At 48.5% G+C, this 23,176-nt stretch overlaps 1 protein-coding gene across 3 annotated transcripts in view; it reads left to right on the forward strand.

Moving 5' to 3' along the window:
* TAMM41 (TAM41 mitochondrial translocator assembly and maintenance homolog) overlaps positions 1–19,826 on the forward strand; it is a 47,477-nt gene extending 27,651 nt beyond the window's left edge. Inside the window, exons 6-8 of one of the 3 annotated variants that reach the window (XM_045515339.2) lie at positions 5,484–5,649; positions 6,882–6,944; positions 19,567–19,826. In XM_045515339.2, the coding sequence (XP_045371295.1) occupies positions 5,484–5,649; positions 6,882–6,944; positions 19,567–19,661 (324 nt within the window). In that variant the 3' untranslated portion in view covers positions 19,662–19,826. Of the gene's footprint in view, positions 1–5,483; positions 5,650–6,881; positions 6,945–8,458; positions 14,091–14,178; positions 14,310–19,566 lie in introns of those variants that run through there. The other 2 variants (XM_010953055.3, XM_010953056.3) reach the window with 2 other exon arrangements.
* The last annotated feature ends 3,350 nt before the right edge of the window (positions 19,827–23,176 follow it).

Consider the following 23,176-nt stretch of genomic DNA (forward strand, 5'->3'; position numbering starts at 1 on the left):
CTTGCCCTCTCATGCTCTGCATATAGTTAATTTCATAATTTTTGGTTAGGTTCGTATGCAGTATTTACTTTATTATGACAACCTTCTTTTTCTTTGTTGTGAGATACACTACTGTGAAATTTCCTTTTCTGTACACCTTTGTTTTTCTTGGTATTAATCGTATCATTTTTTCCACTTGCTTAGTGTCTGTTTACCTGTAACTGTTTGATCCTCAGACCGTCTTACAAATCCGTAAGACTTCTCCTGTTGTAGCCACACGCATCAGGTGTTTTCTCTGTTTTTTGCTTTTCTTGGGGACATTCTTCCCACAGCCCTGTGTCCCCTGTTCCTTCCCGGACTGGTTGCTTTCCACGCTCGCTGCACAACTCTTCTTCGGGAACTTTCTTACATTATCACCTGAGGATTTCTTCCTCTCTCCTTCGCTAGATTTTGGTTTTCTGGCTCTTTTCTTCTTCCATGGTTTACACTTTAATTTTGACAACGTATACCCTTCAGTACTTCCTAACAGATTGAGGGAGATAAATTTTTTGAGACCATGTACATCTGAAAATTCTGCCCTCACCTAGATTGATAGTTTGGGCTAAATACCAAATTCTAGGTTGGAAATAATGTCTCCTCAGACTTTTTTAAGTCATAGCTTGATTTCTTCTAGTTTGTGGTGTTGCATTAAAAAGTCCAACAACGTTCACATTCCCTGTCCCTTGAGTGTGAACCTTGTATCTCTCTGGCAGCATTTAGGATCTTTTCCTTTTTTCTGATGTCCTTAAATTTCCTGGTGCTTTGCCTTTGTCTTTGTGTATGTTTTTCATGTATTATTCTGGCACTTTGTGAACCTGTTTTGGAAATTCACAAGCTTTAATTCTAGGAAATTTAATTTTATCTTTACTGTAATATTTTCTTCATACTCGTTTTCTTAGTTCTTTCTGGAATTCCTTTTAGATGGTTGTTGGACCTCCTGGTTTGATTTTTTTTTTCTCTTTCCTGTTTTTGGTTTTTTTGTTCTGCTTTCCAGAAGAATTTTTTGAATTGATCTTCTAACACTCCATTGAATTTTTTATTTCCTCTGACTGTTCTTTGTTATAGCGTCCTATTCTTATTCTATGAATGCATTATCTTTCTTCATCTCTTTAATGATCTTTATTATAATTTTTGAAGTTTTTTCTTGCTCTCTACATTGTCTCTGTTTCTTAGTTCCTTTTTTCTGTTGATTCATTCTCCTTTGTTGTGTTAGAAGCCTTCCTCAAATGTTTGTATGTCCTTTGTAGCCTGTTTTTAAAGAGCGAGGCACTTTAAAAAATGCAGACTGGAAGTTCTTTGTGACAGAAAGAGCTTGTCACCTGGTGGGCTTCACTGTAGGAATGGGACAAGGACCTGGCTGTTTTGTGGAAGGACCCCACATTTCAGTATCTGTAGGATTTCTCCAGAGAGACGTCGTCTACTCTCTGGTCAGAGGATGGGGAGGGATCACCTGCCCAGCTGCCAACTTTGAGAAGCTGAGCAAGGGAAAAGGGCTGGGAATTCCCTTTAACCTTGAAGATAAACTTCCAGACCCCGCAGTGTAGCCTCTGAAAGGCTGCAGGATCTGGGTTCTGACTGGTTTCTCATCCTGGGGAGACGTAAGGATGAGATTAGTGGGCTGAGCTTCAGTTCCCAGAGCTACAGCTGGTCTTAAGGCTGCAACTGACCCCCGTCCTCTCCCTCCTCTCCTGCCCATTCCGAACTCCCCTCACCCCTTGTAGCGCTTTGCTGGTCTAGAGGAGGCGGCCCAGACCTCAGCCCTGAGGAGCCTGAGGCCTCGTCAGCACGCCCGCCGCAGGCTGCGGCTATGGTACTTTCCGCTCTCCGCCACAGTCGGGCAAGAGGCACGAAGAGATGTGTATCCTGACGCCCTTATTCCAGCCAGTGTGTCTGCTGGCTTCTGTCATGGGGTTCTAAAGTGACCGGGTGGCACTTCCAGCTTTCTGTTTAGTGGGATGCTTCCTGTGTCCTCTGGGAGAAGCAGTCCTTCTCTGGGAACTGGGACCCCTAGATTCACGGTCCTGTGGTTGTGGAGCCGGGAAGCACAGGTTTCCCAGGTGGGTCCCTGGGAATGGTGTGACAAGGCTGCTTCTTCCAGCCCTGGGTCCCAGACCCATGTCTTCTGCCAGTGGGGAACACACTACGGTGCACCCGCCGGTCACACACTGACGGCGTGGACTGCACCCACTGCCCCAGGGTGTCACCTCCAAGCTGGTGCCTCCACTGTTCATTATTGCTGTTCCACTGGGTTTTCAGCAGTGACGCTGTTCACAGTTTAGGCTGGATAATTCTTTGGTGTCCCCACTTAGAACCGCTGCTCTTGCTGGCTGGCAGCTCCGGTGCAGTGTGCGGTGTGGACCGTGGCGCCCTTGCCCTGCGCCTCTCGCTCACCTCCGCACCGCACGGCACACATGTCGTGAATCAGACGTTCTCGGAGCTGTACAATGGCACAGGCCAGGTCCTGAGGACAGGAGAGGCAAGCCGCCCAAAAATATGAGTCACTTCCACTCAGGATGAATTACTGCCCATTCCCCAGTGGAAGGGGTCCAGTGTGGTCGGCTTGCCACCACCGGCAGGCTAGTCTCGGGAGATGGACCCGTTACCAGGATCCCAGTGTTGGCCCCTGTTGCTGGCAGGGTGGACTTTTCAGCAGCAGCAGTGGCTGAGTTGGCGTCAGTGAGTAGAAGCCCACGATGCCGGCCTCGGCAGAGCCCCCTCCCCGCCCCCCACTGGACCTCCCACAAGCCACCATGCCAGCACTGGGGTGACAGACGCTGCTGAGTCAGCTGGCTGAGCTGTTCTTTTGGTTGTTGCTTCCTCTGCGGTGGATGCTCCCTGAGGGACATTAACATGCAACACAGTGATCTTCATACTTTGTGCCCGCTTCGTGGGTCCGTCCGCACGCCTCTTCCCCCTATCCTGTGTCTTCAGTCTTCCAGTCTCTACTCAGAATCTACTCACTTAGACTCACTCAGGCCTACAGTAACATCTCGACTAAAGTTTGACCGAGCATCTGGGCCCTGTAGCCCATTCAAGTTGACACATAAAGTTAAACATCACACCCCCGCATCCTTTAGGTCTACAGGTGGCATTAATCTCTGCCACTCCTCCCGGGATGGGGTTTGGTTTTTCCGTTACTCTTTCGGCCTGGGGGTGAGAATGGCAGCTTCAGGGCTCCCCCTTGGCCTTCTACGCTGTGACGGCTCCCAAGTGCCGTCTTAGACGGTGCTTTCTCGGATCACTCCCGGAACCAGTGGTAGAGGATCAGGACTGGGCAGATTTGAAACAAGGACTTCATCTGCTTCCATGGTGGCAGCGTGGAGCTAGGTGGCCCTTTCCAGCTGCCCCAACTCAGGGCAAAGAGGCCGGGCCTTTCTACCCCTGCATTTTCCAGTCAATGGATCCAAGCAACTCCCCTGAGGGAGGACGATTCTGAGAGACTCTGAGAGGGGTTCAGCCACCTTTCCCAGCAGCCGGGAGAATGAGTACCCCTTGGTCCTGGTTGGTGCAACACAGCATCCACTAACGTATGACTGTATCTGCTTTTTTAAAACATCAGCCTTACTGAGATATAATTTACATACCATAAAATTCAGCACTTTTTAGTATATTCACGCAGTTGTGCAACCATCACCACAATCTAATTTAGAACATTTTCATCACTTCAAAAAGAAACCCCATTCCCGTTAGCAGCCTGTAGCTCCGTCCCCCACCCCCAAGGCCATCACTAATCTCCTTTCTGCCTGCATGGGTTTGCCTGCTCTGGACACTTCCTGTAAATGGAATCATACGACATGCGGTCTTTTCCGTATCTGCTTTTAAACTGCAATTTGACTCATAGTTTAACTGAATGCTTTCACTTTCTTGTTTTAAAGAGAATTAAAGAGTAAGGATAATGAGAATTTTGCAATTTATTGGAACATGCCACCTAATATTCTGTCTCTAAACACATGCTTTCAAGCAGAAACTCCAGTGCATTCTTTTCTTCAAGAGAGAGCAGTGGCAAATACTATCTTCTAGTTCCTCATGTAACTCAAGCCATTTTGGCATCTCTAAAATTTCTGGAAGTTCCATAGGTAAAGCTTTACAGAAATATAAGATCCGTTTGACTAACCTCAATTCTTGGTCCCAAAATATGAGCCTATAAATGTCATTTCTAGCATATTTGACAGAAATATCCACATTTTTGTCATTTATCTAGCAAAAGCTAAGTAGAGATTGAATCCTGTGGATCTGAACCATCTTAATGATAAATATGAAATACTTAGGTTAAAAAAAACCTTCACCGTATTAGAGCCACTAAATAATAGCATTTTCTTCTTCTTTGCATAGATTTTTTTAGATAAAACTAGAAAATCCAGACGTTGGTATGTACTCAATAAATATTTGTTGAATGAAGAAACAAGTGGTAGAATGAGTGAATTATAAATACTAAGAAAGTTGATCATATCTGGGAAATCTGAGTCTAAAATTTAATATATTCATCTATTTTTTTTTCTTACTGTTCTCTTAATTGAAGCTAAAACCTAAACATTCGTTAAAAGAATACAAGACAGGTTCTTACCAAGATGCTCTGCTGAGGGCAGTGTTACTGGTTTTCATCTTGGCAGCTAGTTCTGTTTACATGATTTTGGAAAAATCTGATTTCATGAAAGTAAAGTATATTAGACTAGGAGTTGGGGAAGGTGGGTGTGGACTCAGCTCAGTGGCTAACTTCATTCAGAGGCTTCCAGATAAAGTCTGATGCATAGTTTTCTATCTGCTTTATTTCTGTGTTTATCTTTAAATTTGATGTACTTTAGATTACACTGGAAATAGAAACCTCTGGTGTAACTTACTGCTTTTTAAGAAATAATGACAACTACGTTTTATTGATGTGTGTATTCATCTCCTTATCCAACCAGTGGGTTTTGAGTACATACTATGTGCCAGGGGATTAAAAGTAAATAAAGATTAGTCCCTGTTATCAGTTTATTCCTACAGTTTATGAAACACAGTGTGGTACATAACAGGCCCTAAAGACAGGAGACCCAAATTTAGATCCCACTGTCTGATTGGCTGTGTGGTCCTGGCTGCGGTCCTCTGTGCCTGTGTTTAAAATGAGTGCTGGATTCACGGGGCTGTCAGTGAATTTTGGCTGAAGCTTTGCTTCCTTCAACAGCTGGACTTCAGACAAATAGAAATTTTAAAACTGAGAGTCAAAAATAGGTTCTTGAAATAAACTTCTATTCTTTTCCTATGTAGAAATAGAATAGTATAGAAAAAGAATTGGCTTATTTGAAGGAACTTAGAATCCTGAACACTTACGCATTCAGGTTCAGAAAGGAGAAAGTCCTTAGCAGGCTGCCTGGTCCAGGGTGTAAGTTCATGCATATTTGTGTGATTTTAAGGAGAAGCCATGGGTCTTTGAATTTATAGAATTCAAAGTACTTTCCATAGACATCCATCTTCTTTTTTTTCCTTAGATAGATAAAAGCCCAGAAGGACAATTCACTCAGCTGATGACATTGCCCAAAACCCTACAGCAACAAATAAATCATATCATGGACCCTCCTGGGAAAAACAGAGACGTGGAAGAAACGCTGTTACAAGTTGCTCACGACCCCGACTGTGGAGAGGTGGTGCGGCTAGGTACGTTTGTGAATTTATGAATTTGAAGTTAAGGAAGTACTGGCCGTGGGTAAAAGCAAACTCTGTTTGTGACTGATTTCTTTATTCTTTCTTGCCTAGTGAGATGGAGAGTTAGATTGCCTCTAGGAAGAAGAAAGCCCTAACAGTCTGGGGTTTTTCCAAACCTAACTTCTTGTTTGTTTGAAGTGGGGTGTTGAAAGCGCTTCTGTTTTCAGACCCCTGGGTCCTAAGTCACTGTCAGAGAGGGAAACAATGGTTCTTTTGGTCCCGGGAGCATAACTTCCAGAAGTTATTTCAAAGATGTGTTCTTCATGGTGGTCTGAGGAGGAAGGAGAATGGTGACATTTTTAATGCTTTTATAGCATCAAGAACACTGCTCTCCTCAGCCAACTCCCCCTCAACGTGTGTGTCCAGTAGGTCTGCCCTGACACGCCTGTGTTCCGCACATTGTCCCCAGTGTTTGCCAAGGTCCTCCTTGATGTGTACCCAAAATCTGAACCTTGTCTTCAGAGGAGGCCCACCGCCTTTTGAGGTTTATGAGGTCAGTCAGTAAGGAAATCATCATGGAATGATGAGTGCACCCTCTCTGGTTGAGAGGACGTTTGCAGAGCCTCCCGGGGCAGGTCACAGTGGCAGAGCCGCAGCAGGGGACCTGCAGACTCAGGCCCCCCAGCTGCGGGCTGGGTGTTGAGGGTACCAGCCCCTCTTCTGAAGATACACGGGAGGCATGTGGTCAGTTGTTTCCCACCTGAACATGACTGTCGTCTTGGTGTGAGTGCCTCTGCCTTTCTGAGGGCGAGAAGGACTCACTGAGGTCCTCTCCGTGTGATAAAGGGTAACTTTATCTCCTAGGCAGAAACATTCGGTGTCCTGGAGGGTTTTTCCTCAGTCTTCTCACATCTTGGAATTGAGAACCAGCAAACTTAAGCATATTTAAAGTGAAAAAAATTTGATCTTTGAGGGTCACCTGACCCACACCGCTGTAAGATGAGGAGGCCCAGGCCCAGAGGGGTCAATCATTTGCTTGTGTTCCCACAGCTGGTCGGTGACGTGGCTGGGACCCCCAGTTCCCTGCTCAGCCCGATGCCTTTTCTCTGTCACTCTGACACCAGGACAGAGACAATGTGCTGGTTTTACTGGATAACTGGAAAGATTGTTTAGTTTCAAGTTTTAAAAGTGTCAAGATGACTAACATCTGACTTTTCTGGCATCCCGGTTGGTTTCCCTCACAGGGCTCTCAGCAATCGTGAGACCTTCCAGCATGAGGCAGAGCACCAAAGGCATTTTCACTGCTGGTAAGAATTTTTAAAAATCCACATTTAACATACCTGCTGGATTGAGTGGCCTCAGTGCTTCCGGTTAAGACGTAAAGCTTATCTGTATCTCGCGGTTATTTGTGAAACACTGGATTTGGATGGTCATAACCTAGGACACAGTGGTGCGTTCAGTCGGGCAGACAGCGCTGTAATCTGGGCGGCTGAGGCACTGCTGGAAGGCTTTCCTGCCCCTCTGTGTGCCCGAATTGCCCCTCCTGTGCAGGTTCCCCTGGTGTTTGTGTATCTATGAGGTGACACGTGATAGCGCTGCAGAAACAGCGGTAGCTGCCCCCATCCCCGCCCGTGGTTCCTCTCCAGGGACGGCCACTGCCAACTCTCAGGGTACTTCTGTTCTCACCACTAGTTCTCTGCATAATAAGCTTATACTGCTGCTTCTCTCCTTTTTAGATTTAGGCATCATCTATTGACTTCTCAGTCTCGTAGATCAGAATTCAGCTGCTCCCCCCTCCACTGCACACGCACACCCCCTTCCTTCTGCATGTGGGTGGCTCGTAACCTTGGTACAGTCAGTCCTCCGCTTCCACCGTCTGGCTGACTGACTGGGGTTCATAGTTGAGCCACGTGGTCTACTTTTCCTTCCCATGGAGTCGTCGCCACCTGTCTCGGGTGAGGGCCCCCGTGTGTTGTATCTCCCATCTTTGATTTCATGGCGCACTCTCATTTTGGTGAAGCACCACCCAGTAACTTCCTGGGGAAGGTGTGTGGGAGGCGGACGTGAAGACCACGAGTGGTCAAACGTGCCTTTCGTCTACCCTCTCCCACGGCTAAGACTTGGGCTGGGGGCAGACGAGGAGTCACTGAATTTCACTATCATTGCTCCAGTTATCTTCCCACTTCTAGGACTGCTGTCAAGTCCAGAGCCATTCTGATTCCCACTCCGCTGTGAGTGTTCTTTCTGGAAGCCTTTTAGGTGTTCTTTGTCCCCAGGGCTCTGAAATTTCTCAGTGACGTGTTTCAGTGTACGTCTCTTTTTATCTGTTATACTGGATACTCATTGCCCTTCAGTTTGGAAGCCCAGAATATAAAAAAAATTGGTTGATTTCTTTCCATCTGTTTTCTCTCTTCCCTTTCTGGAACTCCTTTTATTCAAACATTGGACCTCCTAGACGAGTCCTTTGGGTTTTCTGTCTTTTGTCTCCTTTTTTTGATCTCTTTGTCCTTTTGCTTTGCTTTCTGGGAGATTTTCTCAACTTTAGTTTCCAACTCTATTGAGTTTTTTATTTCTGCTATATTAATTTCTAGGAGCTCATTTTCTTCTCTTTTCTTTTCTTTCTTTCTTTCTTTTTTTTTTTTTTTTTGTTCTCTGAATATTCCTTTTTTTCTAAATTTATTTAAAACATCCTGTTCTTGTTTTAAGCATTTAAACACATCTTTGGCTATTGCCAAATTGCCCTCCATAGTGGTTATATCAGTTTATCATCCCACTAGGAGTAAACGCAAGTTCCCATTTTTCTCGTTCTTTCCAACACTAGGTATTGTCAAACGATGGACTTTCTAGCTCCGTCTTTCTTTCTGCAGCCATCTACTGAGCATCCCTCAGCTGCACGCCACACAGGGTACCAAGTGAACACAAGCCCATCCTGCCTTCAAGGACTCCATAACCTAGGAGGGGAGATGGGCATAAACAGAAGTTGACAGTACAGGGGATAAATGGCACAGAGGTGACCAGAGGAAGAGAGTGATCTCTCAGCCTGATTCTGATCCCTGGGCTGAGGCTGCCGGGGAGCTGCACACAATCACACCTCCTGACGGCTCACGCCCCGCTGCCTGGGCACTGCCAAGGGTGGCCCTCCTGAGTCTTTGGGGAGATTCAGCCAGGGAGTCAACAAGGGTTTAGCAGCACATATGCCAGACATACTCAGCTGAAGATTTTCCTGGCATGCAGGGGTGCATGGCTTTGCATTTCCAATTAAGGTATTTATTTAATCTGTCTTCCTGCTGATTTGTCCTGGCAAGGCCGAATATGAGGTGCTTCTGTTTGCTGGGTGGCTCAGGCTGTTAATCTGTGCTCTACATGATCGCAGCTGCTTTGCCATAACCCTCCTGAGGTGAGGCCGGGTGCTTGGGCGCCTTTTACTTTTGGCTGCCTGTGCTATAAGGAACTGCAGGGTTTACTGATTTTCTTTTTTAGTTGTGATAATGGCGGTGTTACAGGGCTAAAAATCATTTTCTTTTAGAAATACGTACTAAGATATTTACAGATGGAATGACAGGTGTCTGAGACTTCTTCAAAAGAAAATATGGTAGAGGGACGTGGGTGAGGGGGGTGACGCAAGATTGGCCCTGAGTTGGCACATTGTTGAAGCTGGGTGAATGTGCGTGGGAACACACTGTGCTGTTCTTTTATAAATCTGAGTTTTCCTCAAATAAAAGGTTTCGGGAAAAATCCCTCCTTATCTCTTGATACGTCAACCTGAAGTCAATCTCTGATCCTCTTTCCACCTGTTCTTTCCCGTCGCCAGCAGAGGGCGGTGGAGATCGCCTCATAGAGCCACAGCCCAGGCTCCCCCTGGCCGGAGCACCCAGTGCTGGTTCCCTGGCGTGCTTGCTGCCTGCTTCCCTTTCCCTTCTAAAGATGCCTCGTTGGATCGTGGAAGTCCAGAGTGACCACCGAGGTCGCAGGAACTGCGGAAAGTGACAAGCATTCCTAAATCCTCTGGGGTTCCTGCCTTGTGCTGTGCCTTCTCTGGTGCACGGGGTTGAGGGCAGGGGTCTGTGAGTCCGGGACGAGGGTTCCAGTTCCAGCTCAGATACTGTGACGTGGGCGAGTTACCTGATTTTTCCGAGTTTGAATTTCATAGGGATAGTTCTGCCGACCTCACCAGGTCGTGAAAAGATAGATGAAAGTATCCAGCACCGTGTCTGGTCTTTCCTCTTTGGTTTCCTCACCCAAGCGTCTCCGGACCTCTCTCTGGAACGTGCTGGTCCCTTCACCCGTCTGCAGCTGGAGGAGGCCAGCAGCCGTGGGCCCCTCGTGGCAAGCACAGAACCTCTCTCTTCCTGCGCTCTGCTTTTAGAAGTCCTCTTGCTGTAATCAGAGAAGAGGTGCAAGCAGTATTCAGAAGGCAGGACACTGGATCTTGGTGGTCGGAGGGATGTGGCGGGGAAGGAGGGGCAGAGATAGCTCCCACGTCTCTGGCTCTGGAGGCAGGAGACAGCGGTGCCCTTCCTGGAGGTGAGGGAGCGTTGGGGAGGAGGATGAGTTTGATTTTTGAAATTTTGCTCTATTTTCCCCACTTGACTTTCTGGTTAATCAGAATGAACTGTGGGGTCAAATACTTGTTTACCTCTCTAGCTACGGAAGATTCAACTGAATTAGCAAGACAGCTTGAGTCTTAATCCTAAACAGATTCCAGCGGGCCTCAGTTTGACCCTCACAGCCCTTCCCTGAGCATCACAAAAGGCATCACTGATTGTCCCCTGCTTTTCTCATTTTTTTTTATAACCGAAACCTTTTTTTCCCCCCATTTTTTGGTACCTACACGTTTAAATAAGAAAACCACATAATAGCAGTTAAGATTTTTCTGGTGATATATTTATCATTTAAACCTGAAAGCTTTAAAAATTAGTTGTACTTCTGCCTCAGAGGAGATTTTCTTTGCAGATACAGCTCCTGTGGCTGGAAATTAATTGGAGAAATGTTACTGATTTCCTCATTTATAGAAGTACAGGAAGGTGGCAACCTCTCACAACCTGGTCGCATCCCTGCCTCATGTTGTCTCCTGGAGAATTTTGTCTGTCCTTGGACCCATCAGTTTAAGGTCACACAGGGAATTCGTAGTCTTATGTGTGTAGTCATTTTGCTGTAGGTCCCATGAAACAAGCTGGAAATCAACAGAAGAAAAACCTTAGGAGCCACGTAGTGAAGTGGGTTCCCATGTGCTTCTGGAACAAAATCCTGACTTTGGCTGCCACTAAGAGTTCACGACGACGAGCTTCAGGGCAGTAAGGATCTGCCTAAAGGGACGTAACTAGGAGACGTGGCATCTCTACCCACTGGGCAGGAGCACAGGTGACCAGGATGGCTCTTAGAGTAAAGTTTCTCTCCTAGCAGGCTGTCTTCTCAAGACGCATTCTAAATGCAGGCTTCCTAAATCACCATCCTTTTCTTTAGAAAGGAAGCAAAACCCAAACGTAAACTTGGTGTCGGCCCAGTAGACCTCTGTGGATTGGAATCTCTGTGAGGGCAGAGGCCAGAACTGCTGCTCGTACCAGTGTCCCCAGCAGCTAGCTCAGGTCTTGTAGGTGCAGGTGCCCAGTGAATCCTTGTTCACAGTATTTCAGTGACTGAATACATGGAAGATCCAGAATCTTCTGGCCGTAGGAGAAATCTCCATATATACAGAGAAGTGCACAAATCGTAAATGTGGTGAATTTCACAAAGGGAACACACTCATGAGCCCAGTGCCCAGATGAAGAGCTAGAACAGGGCCAGTCCCCAGAGCCCCAGTGTGTCCCATCCGTCACCACCTCTCCAACAGTAACTGCAAATGCCCTGCTTCTGTTTTGCCCATTTTTGAACTTAACATAAATACGTACCCCCTTGTGTCTTTCGCTCCTCGTACCATCGCTGAGATTCATCGCGGTGTTGGGAGAAGTACACTGATTCTCGTTGCAACTAGTCCATTGCATGACTATTGCACGGTTTATCCGTTCTACTGTTGGTGATTCCCTGGGTTGTTTCCAGCTTGGAGCTGCTTCTCAGAGTCCTGCTGTGCGTGTTTTGTGCCTGACTCTTGGTGAGCGTACGTATGCATCAGGTTAGGTGTCTGCGTAGGGAATTACTGGATCATAAAGGACACGAATGTCCAGCTGCAGGAGATGCTACCGAACAGTTGTCCAAATCACTCCCGTGGGCGGAGTTCCTGCACCTCCGTGGCCGATGCTTGGTACTGTGTCGTCCTCACTTCAGGCACTCTGGTAGGTGAGTCGTGGTGTCATACTGGAGTTGTAACTTATGTTTTCCTGACGACCAGTGAAGTTGGGCGTTTGTTCATGTGTTTACTTGGATATGCTCTTTTGTGAAGTGCCTCTTCTAGTGTTTTGTTCATTTTTCTGTTGAACTGTCTGCCTTTTCCTTACACTGAATTCTCCATGTGGCCTGGACGCAGGTCCTTCACTGGGTATGTGTGTAGTGCAAACCTCACCTACTCTGGGGCTTGTCTTTTCAGTCTCTTAATGGTGTCTTTTGGTGAAAAGAAGGGCTTAATCTTACTTAGTCCAGTTTATCAATTTTGTCCTTTAAGGTTAGCAGCTTTTTGTGTCCTGGTTAGGAAATTTTGCCTCCTTCAAGTTCATGAAGTTTCATCCTCCACCTTTGTTGCAATCAAAATATTAAGGCAGAAAGGGTTTTTCCTTCTAATCTGTTAGTTCTTAACCTTTTGCAAATCCTGGCTCCCCTGTGAGCCTGACTAAAACTCGGGGCATCTGCACAGATGTGTGCACACAGCAAACTGCCCACGATTCCAGGGAGCTCACATGCTGACGTCAGAGAACCCCTCATCCCGTCCAGCCCTGCACTCTGCCCAGAGAGGGGGTCACCCTGTGGCCCAGCTGGGACTACATCCATGTCTCCTGACTCCCATTCCAGTGCTCTTCTTAATGCAGTTCCCTGCTGCGATCTTTCTGAGAATGTGTCTCTGGCAGAGCCATCGAAAGGAGAGACTTTTTAATGAAGAGAAGTTTCTTTCCAGTAGCGGCAAAACATATGGCTACATGGGGACGCTCCTGGGCTTCCGTGTATTCACCTTAAACGCTAGGTCCTCGCAGCCTGTGAGTGAGGTTTTCTAAGCTGAGCTGGGACTTACCATGGTCCATGCATCTTCCTCTCGCTGTGACTCAGCGCCCCGGGGTTGCTGTGTTAACCTCACTGTGTGCAACCACCTTAGTGACTTGATTGGTTCTGGCTGGAATTTTTAAAAGCACCTTACATAATGAGTGTTCAGTCTCAATGCTCAGATGGTTGAGGTTTACCAGAGTGGTTGCTCCGGGGACGAAATTAAAAGGAGTGGAGGCAGGGAAAGCAGCTCCGAGGCTCTTGACTAGGCTGTTGGTTTGCAGTAGTCAGTCCATGGACCAGCCAGGCCAGTGTTTCTAGAAGCATCTGCTAATGGTTTTACTGGTACCCTGCCTTTTTACCCTCCAGTGCCTGTAGTAGCCTCGTGAAAGGTCCTCAGTGCACCAGGCCGCCTACAGGTAGTGTGGCAGGTGTTCTCAAGAGAGCACAGACTCCAGGGCGGGGAGTGTCCGGAACCAGCCCGGGGACTGTCAGCAGTGCCCACTGAGTGCACCGCCTCTGACGCCCGCAGTGCGGCCACGATCTCATCCTCAGCGTGGAGGAGGTTGAGCCCACGGTACCGCCTGCACGTCAGATCCCAGGGGATCTGACAGGCGGTACCATCTCGTTTATTCTGTCCCATGTGACTTCTTTCCCGTGAGCCCCAGAGAGCCTCTTCTCCAGTTTCATCAGGTGCCTGTGGTTATATAGGCGGGGTGCTAGAAGGTTCCACGTCTGAGTGAGGTGCTTCTGCTCTATCATTACAAGTGCTTACTGAGCACGTCTGTGCTGGGTTCAGCACCAGGTAATGGGGACCCAGCGATGAGTCGGACAAGGTCCCCGTCCTCACATGGCGCCTGGTCTGGGCAGAGGGGCAGGCGAGCACCGGGCAGTGTGGTGAGAGCCGGGCTGGAGGCGCGCGCCGGCCGTGGCACGGGAGGTCGGTGTCTGAGTCAGCCCAGAGGGGCTTCGGAGCCTCCCAGGCGCAGAGGGACGGAGACGCCCCTCGCGGAGACCAGCGGCAGTGCACTTGGGGGTGGTTGGGAGACACTGGTGGGTGGAAAGGGGGCCGAGGTTGCCCACTTACACACACAGTCTTGTCTGTGTCTGTGTCTGCCTTTCTCCTTTTTAAAGGAGCTGCTAAATTCAAAGGTTGCAGTTTGCTCGTAATCACAAGCGTCCCTGACCCCAGAAGCTTGGGTGCCTCTGGCGTCCGTGTCACTGCCTCCGCAGATGCCGACCTCAGTCTCTTCCCCTCGCGTTGACCACAGTGGCCCCGGGTCTCCTGGACCCCTTGGCCAGCCCATCGCTGCTCCACTCTGAAGATGAGCCTGTGTTCCAAGTGTCCTGGAGCCCCTGCTGAGTGTCCGCTCAGTGAGCCTCGGCATTCTCACTCTCTCTTCTTTTCTCTTTTAGGCCTGAAGAAATCAGTGATTTATAGTTCACTAAAACTGCGTAAAATGTGGAAAGGATGGCTGAGGAAAACATCCTGATTTTGCTTGCGTTTATCTATGTTGTATGTAGATGAATAAAGTGATCCTTTTTGACACAGTGTCTGTTACTTTGACCTGCTGCTTGAATTTGAAGACATCTCGGTTTGCATAATACTGAACTTTGGAAGTGTGCGTGTCAGGCGTTTATCCAGCGGGACCCAGCACGGTTGAGGACTCGGCATGGGAAGAGCCCTTGGCACACAGCCCGTCTGGGCCCTGCTTTCCTAGGAGCTTCAGCTGCGGTCTGTTCAGTACATGAGAGCTGGAGGCCCGAGAGGTGGTGCGTGTGCTACAGGTGGCGGCCCGGGGTCTGTCTGTCTCCATCCCGCACACTCGGTTTGTTCCAGTGAGAGCTCACCAGTGTCCACCGGTGTCTTCCTAGATCTGGGTGTTTCACGTTTCCCCTTGTTCTCCACACCCAGGACAGACTATGCAGCGCTTCCCTCTCACAACAGGACACCACGGAGGAACTGGAGAGCCCGAGGTTGGTGGGCTTCAGGGTCGGTTTGATTCAGCAGGTTAACAGAGTCATCCAGGACCACCTTCCCTCCTCTCTCTGCGCTTTGCCGTGTTGGGATCGTACCAAGGCCGGCTCCCCTCTTAATTCTGAGACTGCTGACAACAGCCTCAGGGTCCTTGTGCTCCCCAGTCCGCAGCTGGGGAGACAGAGCGGGTTCCTCTCTGAAGCCCTCTTAGAAAGCAGGGAAACTCCGGCAGCCCCAGCAAGCCTCCGCCTGGTTTCCTGGGCCCCAGCTGGGTAGCAGCCCACCCCAGCACCAGTAGCAGCAGAGGTGCACCGAGGCCGACGAGCTTGGGCCTGCGCCTCTCGCCCAGCAGAGGGTCCCCCACCCTGAGCTCGCGGGCGCGGGAGGAGCGGATGCCTGGATGGGAAAGGATGGGGGTGCTGGTGGGAGACAGCCGTCAGCCCCCTCGCCGGTCACGTCATCTCTTTAGTCCAACCTCAGGCTTCGTCTTTCTTTCTCACGTTGTCTCCTGGCCTCACACTTTCTGCCGCTTAGTGCTCATGGGCAGACCCTTGGGTTCTTTTGGACATCTGAATACAAGTTTTCTACTTCTTTTTTCTACCTTGGAGTTCAGCTCATTCCAACCCAGAAGAGCACAGGCTTAGGATGTGACCCAGCTGGGCTGAGTCTCCACTCCACTGCTGACTAGCTGTGTGACTGTGGGCTAGCTGTTCAGCCTCTCTGAACGGTTTTACCATCCGTGAAATAGGTAACAATACAAACCTCCGGGCTGTTGTGACGCTCCTACCAGCTGTGTCCTTTGTACTAGGACGCTGCCTGGTAGCGTTCAGTAAATGGCACTTCTGTCATTATTTTGTGTTACTGTTTTTGTTATTTTCTTCTATAAGCCTTTTGATTTCTTTGTGTCAAATTCTTCGTCAAGAAGCTGAAATGATTCCCCACTGCTTATGGGGTAAAAGAAGTGTTTCTCATCAGCCTTAGTCAGTTTGGGCTACTACAACAGGATAGTTTGGCTTACAAACAGCAGAAATGGATTTTTCACAGTTGGGGAGCCTGGAAGTCTGAGATCCAGGAGCCAGTATGGCCGATTTCTGTGAGAGCCCCCTTCCTGGTTGCAGAGGGCTGTCTTCTCCGTGTCTCCTCTCATGGCTGGGAGTGCGGGACCAGAGCAAGTGCTCCTGTCTCCTCCTACGAGGGCACTAACCCCAGTCCTCAGGGCCCCACACTCGTGATCGTATTTCCTTCCGAAGGGCCCACCTCTGAACACCATCACATTGGGGGACAGACACTCAGCCCATAGCAAGCCTATTCAAGACCTAGAAACTGACTTGACTTGACTTTAGCATCTGCTCCCTGTATCTGATAGAGCTGTCTCCGCCCCTGGCTGCTTTGCAAGGTGGATGCTCAGTAGAGCACAAAATGTCAGGGCCATTTTTCCAGTGGGGATACCTGAGGCCCCTGGAGAGGAGGTGGCTGCCCAGGTGCGCATCATGGCTTCTGGGGCCTTTTCCCGCACGCCCTGTAGCTCTCACAGTTGAGGAACGTCTGAGCCTTTGTGTTCCACTCCCCCTGTGTCGTATTCTTACCTTCCTTTCCTCAGTTCATTCTCAACTGTAGGTACCTCAGTTGGGATCCATCACACAGGTAGGTAAGGGTGAGAGGTGAGGCTTCCTCTAGGAAAAAGGAGTTCTTTGGCAGGAAGTAGCTCTTCTCAGATTCCAGAAGACCCAGAAAATACAGGTATTTGAGAGTCAGACCTCCTTCCAGCTGTGTTTTGGGGCAAGCTCTTTAACCTTTCTGAGCTTCAGTTTCTATGCCAAGAGGTAGGTTCTAATACTGGCAGGGCTGGTATTAGAATTAAGTAACGTGCGTGGCCCCTCGCAGGGTCTCGGCCCCTAATAACAGTTCATCTTTCTGCAGGTTGCTCTGCTGTTCAGTTCAGATGGTGAGTCTGGTTAGCATGGGCTGGCCCACGTAGTCAGGGAAAGAGAATCCATCCTGGGCATACTGAAGAGGGGACTTAATGAAGGGAATTAGTTACAGCATGCCAAAGGGATTGGCAAACAGAAGAGAGAAGGGGTGTCTGGAGGAGGAGGAAGGATGACTCACGAGACCAGGAAGTCCTGGGCTGAACTCTCCAAGGTGACCTGCCAGCTGTGAAGCTGGACACGATGCCCGTGGTGGCTTCAAAATATGTTGGCAAATTTGGGGCCCTCTTCCCATACACAGGAGGTGGGCTCTTAATTCTCCCTCCTTGAACAGGGGCTGGCCTTCGGGGCTTGTTTCTAACAGATAAAATTCAGTGGACGAGACACTCCGACTTACTGGATGAGGTCCTACAGGGTGACACAGTTCCCCTGGCTCTCTCGGGACACTCGTGCTCAGATAACCAGCCGCCGTGCTGTGGGGAAGTCCAGGCCACTAGGAGAGGACAGGTGCGCACAGTCCAGCTGACAGCCAGCACCAACTGCCCGGCCAGCGGGTGAGCACGCCTCTGTGGTAACTCCAGCTCTAGCTGCTGCCCGACCGCAGCCGGGGTGGGACCCCAAGCCGGGGCCGCCTGGCTGAGCCTAGTCAACTTCTGGACCCCTGGGGGGAATAACAAAGTGACTGTCACTGTTACAAGTCACTAAGTTGAGGGCAGACTTGTTCAGCATTAGATAATTGGCCCAGTGGCCCTGCTGCTGTAGGAGCTGCCATAGAGCTGCCGCCACCGCCCAGACACTGCCGGGGACCTGGGTCCCGCTGCTGCCATGGGAGGCAAACCCAGAGCTTCCGCACCCTCTGACCTCCGGCCACTGTCTCCACCTGCTGAAACCTGATGGAAAATCACCTGGTAGGAAGGTGGGGGAAGGGAGTGTACAGCCCAGCGTGGAGGCTAGAACGGGAGTGGCAAGACCCACAGGTAGAACAGTGCCACGTCCACTCTGGTGACAGGCCATCCATGTACACCCTTTAATCCCACCTGAGCTTCCTACCATCACAGCACAACCTCTGGGCCACACAACACCACGCAGCCCTCCTTGGCACTAAAGGAAGTGCTCTCGCTTTCTGGCAGAAAAGAGTGTTATTTCCATCTCTGGCTGATCCTCTGGCGATCACAATCTCACCTGACTAGCGTGCAACCTAGAAATGAACCTGGGAGGTTCACCAACGTGCCTGTCGGTGAGCGAGAGGGCGAACCTGCGCTGGTGAGTGCGTGTGCGTCCACATTATCGAGCAAGGAAGGAAATATGCCCACCTCGTTTTTCGTAACTGGCCAGGGTGTCACAGCAGACAGGCAGCGTCTTTCTTCCATCGCCCATTCCATGTTTCTCCTGTCCCGCTCCCTCTGGTCAGAGTTCCTCCCCTGATGGGGCGACCCAAGTCTTCATTCCTGCAGGACTGGCATCCTTATGTATTTATGGGATCCTCTAGGCTTTTATTAACTTTCCCTGTTGAACATGGTTCCAAGTGTTACCTGTTGGGTGGTGAGAATTTGCCAGTGCTTACTGTTCTAGTGAGTGTTTCTTGTATTAACTCATTTACCCTCACAGCAACCCTGTGAGGAAGGTACTTGTATTACCCGACAGAAGAGGACTCTGAGGCTCAGATGGGTTAAGCAGGTTGACACACGCGTGCGTGAGTGGTGTGACTCGTCTCAGGACCCCCGTGCTGGCCCACAGCTGAGCACACAGACGGCGCGGAGATGGCAGCTGCTACTGCTGGTACGACTTCCGTTTGACTGAGACGTGTCTCTTGGAGAATCTTTTACTCACTGCCCTACAAAAGTGACCGGTTGACCAAGTAAAACCTAAATACAGAAATCTCCCTGACTTGTGGCCAGAATTCCTTAAAGCACTGTTTCCAAATTCACAACTGTCTAACAAAAGGCCTGATTTCCGAAAGAGAGCCTCCCTGCAAATTGAGTCACGGCTTCCAGCCATAACGTTCCCCTTTATTAGCCAGGCAGCCTTGGAAAAAGCTTTGGATTTGGTGACCAGAGACTCATGATCAAATCCCAGGTCTGCTCTGCCACAGGTCAGCCACACAGGTCAGCCAGGTGACGTAGGGCCTGTCTGAGGGGGTTGATGGTTGAATTTCCTCGTGTGACTTCTTAGAGCTCAGAGGTGACCCTGCAGTTCCTGAGGGGTCTCCGTGGCCACAGCCCTGGGTCGCAGCTCCTGCTGAGTCGTGGATTCTTACCCTTTGGGGCACTATGTGGCCCCGAGTCTCCCCTGGAGCCCTCCCTTCAGTACCCCTGGAGTCTCAACACGGAGCCTGGACTAGAAGGGGCAAGACTCTGATCGTCCAGCTGAGAGATAATGGTGGTCCAGGGCACCGTCCTTTCAAGTATGTTTAGCACAACCTGATGGCTGAACACAGAGGAGGTGCTGCCCAGGCTGGGGCTGGGGCAGCCAGGGGAGAGGTGTGCCGCTTCCCAAGCTTGGGGTTCAGGAGGAGGAGCAGATGTGGGGGTGGCATGAGGACGGTGATAAATTCAGGTCTGGGCAAGCTGAGTTTGGGAGGTCTGTGGGAAGTGTTCAGCAGATAGCTGGCTGCACAGATCTGGAGCTGAAAATGTAACTGAGGGTTGGCAGCTACTGGGGGTGGTTAAGGACACCATGGGGGTGGGTGAGATCCCCCCGGGAAGTCTGTAGAGTGAGAAGAGAAGAGAGCCAAGAGCACAGCCCGGGGCCGCCAACATGAAAGGGATGGGCCACTAATGCAAGGGGCAATGCAGCAGAGGCAGCCCAGGAGAAGCGTGTCAGGTCACACGGGGGACGGTGAGGAAGTGTGCAGTTGTATGTCTCTTCCCCTGAAGAGCCCATTTTTCCTCCTCGCAGCGTCCTGCCCTCTGGGAGGGTTCATTGTCTTCTCCCGGAGACAGCAGATTTGGCCTCATGACTGGTTTTGGCCAATGAAGCGAGAATGGAAGTGACACATGTCACTTGTGAGCAGAAACAAGGAGCCAGTCCAGCGTTCGTCATGTCTCATTCTCCTCCTGCCACGGGACTGGCGACGCTCCAGGTAGAGGCAGCTCCATCCTGGGCCCCAGAGTGAAGAAAGCATGGAGCGCAGTCACGGCTGGCCACGATGCTCTCTTAGCGTGAGTAGAAAACAGATGAGGTCTGGGAAACACTCGTTACTGCAGGGTAACCGAGCCTGTCCTGACCGACAGAGTGGGCAAGGTCACAGTCAACTGGGAGGGTCAAAAAAGATTTCATGCTGCCAGCTGATTTATGGATTTTTGACATGGGTGCTAAGGCATAAATAGAGCAAAGAGTGATTTTTTTTCAACAATACATAGATATGTTGACATACAGAACAAACACATTCAAATATTGAACATTTATATGTTAATGCTTTTCTCTGGCACAAGATCTCATAGCCCCATGCTGGCCAGGAAGGTTGTCCTCTAGATGCACGCGGCCCTAGGGCCCTTGATATGTGACCTCTCCACCTGAGAGGTGATGCAGGTGTAGAGGGCACACCAGATTCTGAAGACTTAGTATGAGGAAAAGGAATGTAGAAAGTGTCATTAAGAGTTTTTAATATTGGTTGCATATTGAGATGATGCTATTTTGGATACCTTGGCTAAATACATCAATAATGCTGATATGAACACCAACTTCGCCTGTTTCTTGTTACTTTTTTTTAATGTGTCCCTAAACAGTTTAAAATTTCCTGTGTGGCTCCCACAATGTCCCCTCTGGGCAGGGCCCCCCTGGGCCTTTTCACCCAGACTGTACATTGGTTTCTTTCCGGAGCGGGGTGAAGGCTGTTCTCTCTTCCTGTGACGACAGGTGAGAACTGTCCATTTCCTGCAGTCAACCCTGCCTTGCCCACAGGAAGCTCTCATGAAAGTTTGTTGAGGAAAATGGTGGGGCAAGAGCGTCCTGCTCTGTTTTACTTCCCTCTTTTAGATGTTCCTGTGCTACTTTGTTTCTCAGATTCTGAGCTGCATCACAGATGGGAAAGGAGAGGTTGTGGGTGTGTTTAGGGTGTGTGAAAGGGAACGTAGCTTATTGGGGCGTTTGACGTCATTCAGAGAAGGCAGCTGGGCAAAGACTATACACAGACAATGGCTATTGCTCGTGCAGAGTCTTAGCAGCTATGAACAGGTCTCTGAATGCTTCTTCATGGGCATTGTCGAACTTAAGCCTCATAAAATCACTGTGAATAAAAAAACAGTATTTTTATCATCCTCACTTTGCAGGTGAGGGAACTCTCGTCTCTCGAAACTCTGGTTTATATTACCTGCCTGGCCCTATGTGATTTGAGGTTTCAATCCCCGTTCCTTGGCCAATTCCATATTTTTGTACCGAAAAATCAATTGAAACCAAATGAGTAGGGTTCCAATCTATGTATTAGTTCAACGACTTTGATTCAGATTTTTTTTTTAATTGAAGTACTGTCAGTTACAATGTGTTAATTTCTGGTGTACAGACACAAGGTTCCAGTCATGCATATATATACATATATTTGTTTTCATATTCTTTTTCATTAAAGGTTATTCAAGATAGTGTTGATTCAGATTTTTAATCAAATACATTTACCCTGTGATTTAGACTGAATTCGATCCCTAGTACAGGAGATTCCACTTAAGTTTTTCTCTTGTAAGGATAGTCTAGTTATTTAACATAACCTTATTATGCATCTTTCATAACCCAAAGATAATTTTAAGGTTTCCTTTTTGGGAGAACCAGATGCTGAAAGCAGTTTGTTTTTCAAATTTTGGAGCAATTCCAGAATCTGAAACTAATCGAAGCAGAGAACTATGAATTCACTGGGAGGTAACCTATTTCCAATTCAGCAGGTCAGGGAGGGGTTTGGGGTACTATTTTTCACTATTTTATTAGGAGTACAGTCACAGCTAGCACAAATGTCAAGCTGTCAGTGGTTTCACTTAACTAGAACAACAAACATATGTTTTCCAGATATTTTTATTCAAGACAAAAAAAGCAAGAGATTTTTTTCCCAATAAAAGAATGAGAATTTTAGAAACACTTAACTCATTTATAAATGTAAAATACATTTATTTTTAAAGTATGCACTGAGCATATTTTTATGATTTTCCATCAGCATATTTTTATGCTTTATTTTTATATATTTTTATGGTGTCTCCATCAGGTTTGCAAGTGAACCTTAAACTACATGATTATTTTACATATGATGACGTCCACGCATATGATTTTGTAGCTAACATTCTTCTCAGTTTCTCCACCCTTTTTATTCACAGAAGAGAAAGCTTTCCCATTTTCCAATTCCCAAATGCTATTTCCGCATAGTATTAATTGATCTAAGGGAAATACGTATTCTTTCTTCCTATGCTTATTGCTGTTAGAAGCTTAATTATCAACTCAGAAAGTGACTGCATGGTTTAACAGGAAAGGTGTGACCTCTGGGGGTGGTCAGACCTGGGTTCAAATCCCAACCCGGATGCTTATCACCTGAGCGGCCCCAGGAGGTCATTTGTCCTCTAAGAAGTTGGAGAAATGGGGATAATACCTACTTTGCAAGGGTTGGCACGAGGCTCAAACTAAACAGCTATAGTAGTATTTCATCTGTCGTAAAGCGTATGTAGACTCTCCTCTCTGATGAGCTGCAGTGACTAGCAGGCAGAACGGTGCACAGGAAAGGGCTCAGAATTTGAAGACCAGAGGGGACAGAGGCAACATTGCTTAAGTCCCTTCTGCTCTCCTGCGCTTTACCTAAGTTGTATCATTTCCTTACAATAACCCTGCCAGGTGGGTGTTAATACTCCCATTTTGCCCTCTGTCCTTCTTACTATACCTCCTAGATTGAAGTTCAAGGTTGTATTATGCCAATGACTATGTGACTGTGGGGACATTTATTCTAAAGCTCTTTTTTTAAATCCGTAAAACCATGGCAGTATGACTTCTGACATCACATCAAAGCACCTCAACTGCTTTTTTGGAGATACCCAAACCCTTTTTAGAGCTAGATTACCTACAAGTACAAAAGTAAAAGTTCAAAAACCTTTAGGATCTAGTGCAATAACCTCTATCCTAACACCTTAGCCCCCAGTAGGAGTCCAGTAGAGACATCTGGATCTGAATCCAGTTCCCTCTACATGCCCCCTGCACACTGGCTTGACTTGACTTTAAAACATCTCTTAAAATGTGTGGCAGTTTACATAATGGGAATGGGACGGCAGAATGGCCAGGTCCCAGCCACCTCGCTGAAATTGCAATGCTGTCCTGAAAAAACATAGTTGAAGGGTGCATTGTTCACATGGATATCAGAAATCACCAGGGCAGAGGCAGAGAATGTGACCAAGAGAAGGATGGCGAGCAGGGCTCCAAAGCCTGCAGCAAATGTCGGAGGTCACGAATGGAGATAGCAATGAGAAAAGTATTCTGGCTCACGGCCTGAACCTCCAAGGGAGAGAGGTTTAAGGTCCCAGGGCAGTCTTGGGACTCAGGAGATTGC

Source organism: Camelus bactrianus, chromosome 17 (genome assembly GCF_048773025.1).
Source record: "Camelus bactrianus isolate YW-2024 breed Bactrian camel chromosome 17, ASM4877302v1, whole genome shotgun sequence".
NCBI classification, from domain to species: Eukaryota; Metazoa; Chordata; class Mammalia; order Artiodactyla; family Camelidae; genus Camelus; species Camelus bactrianus.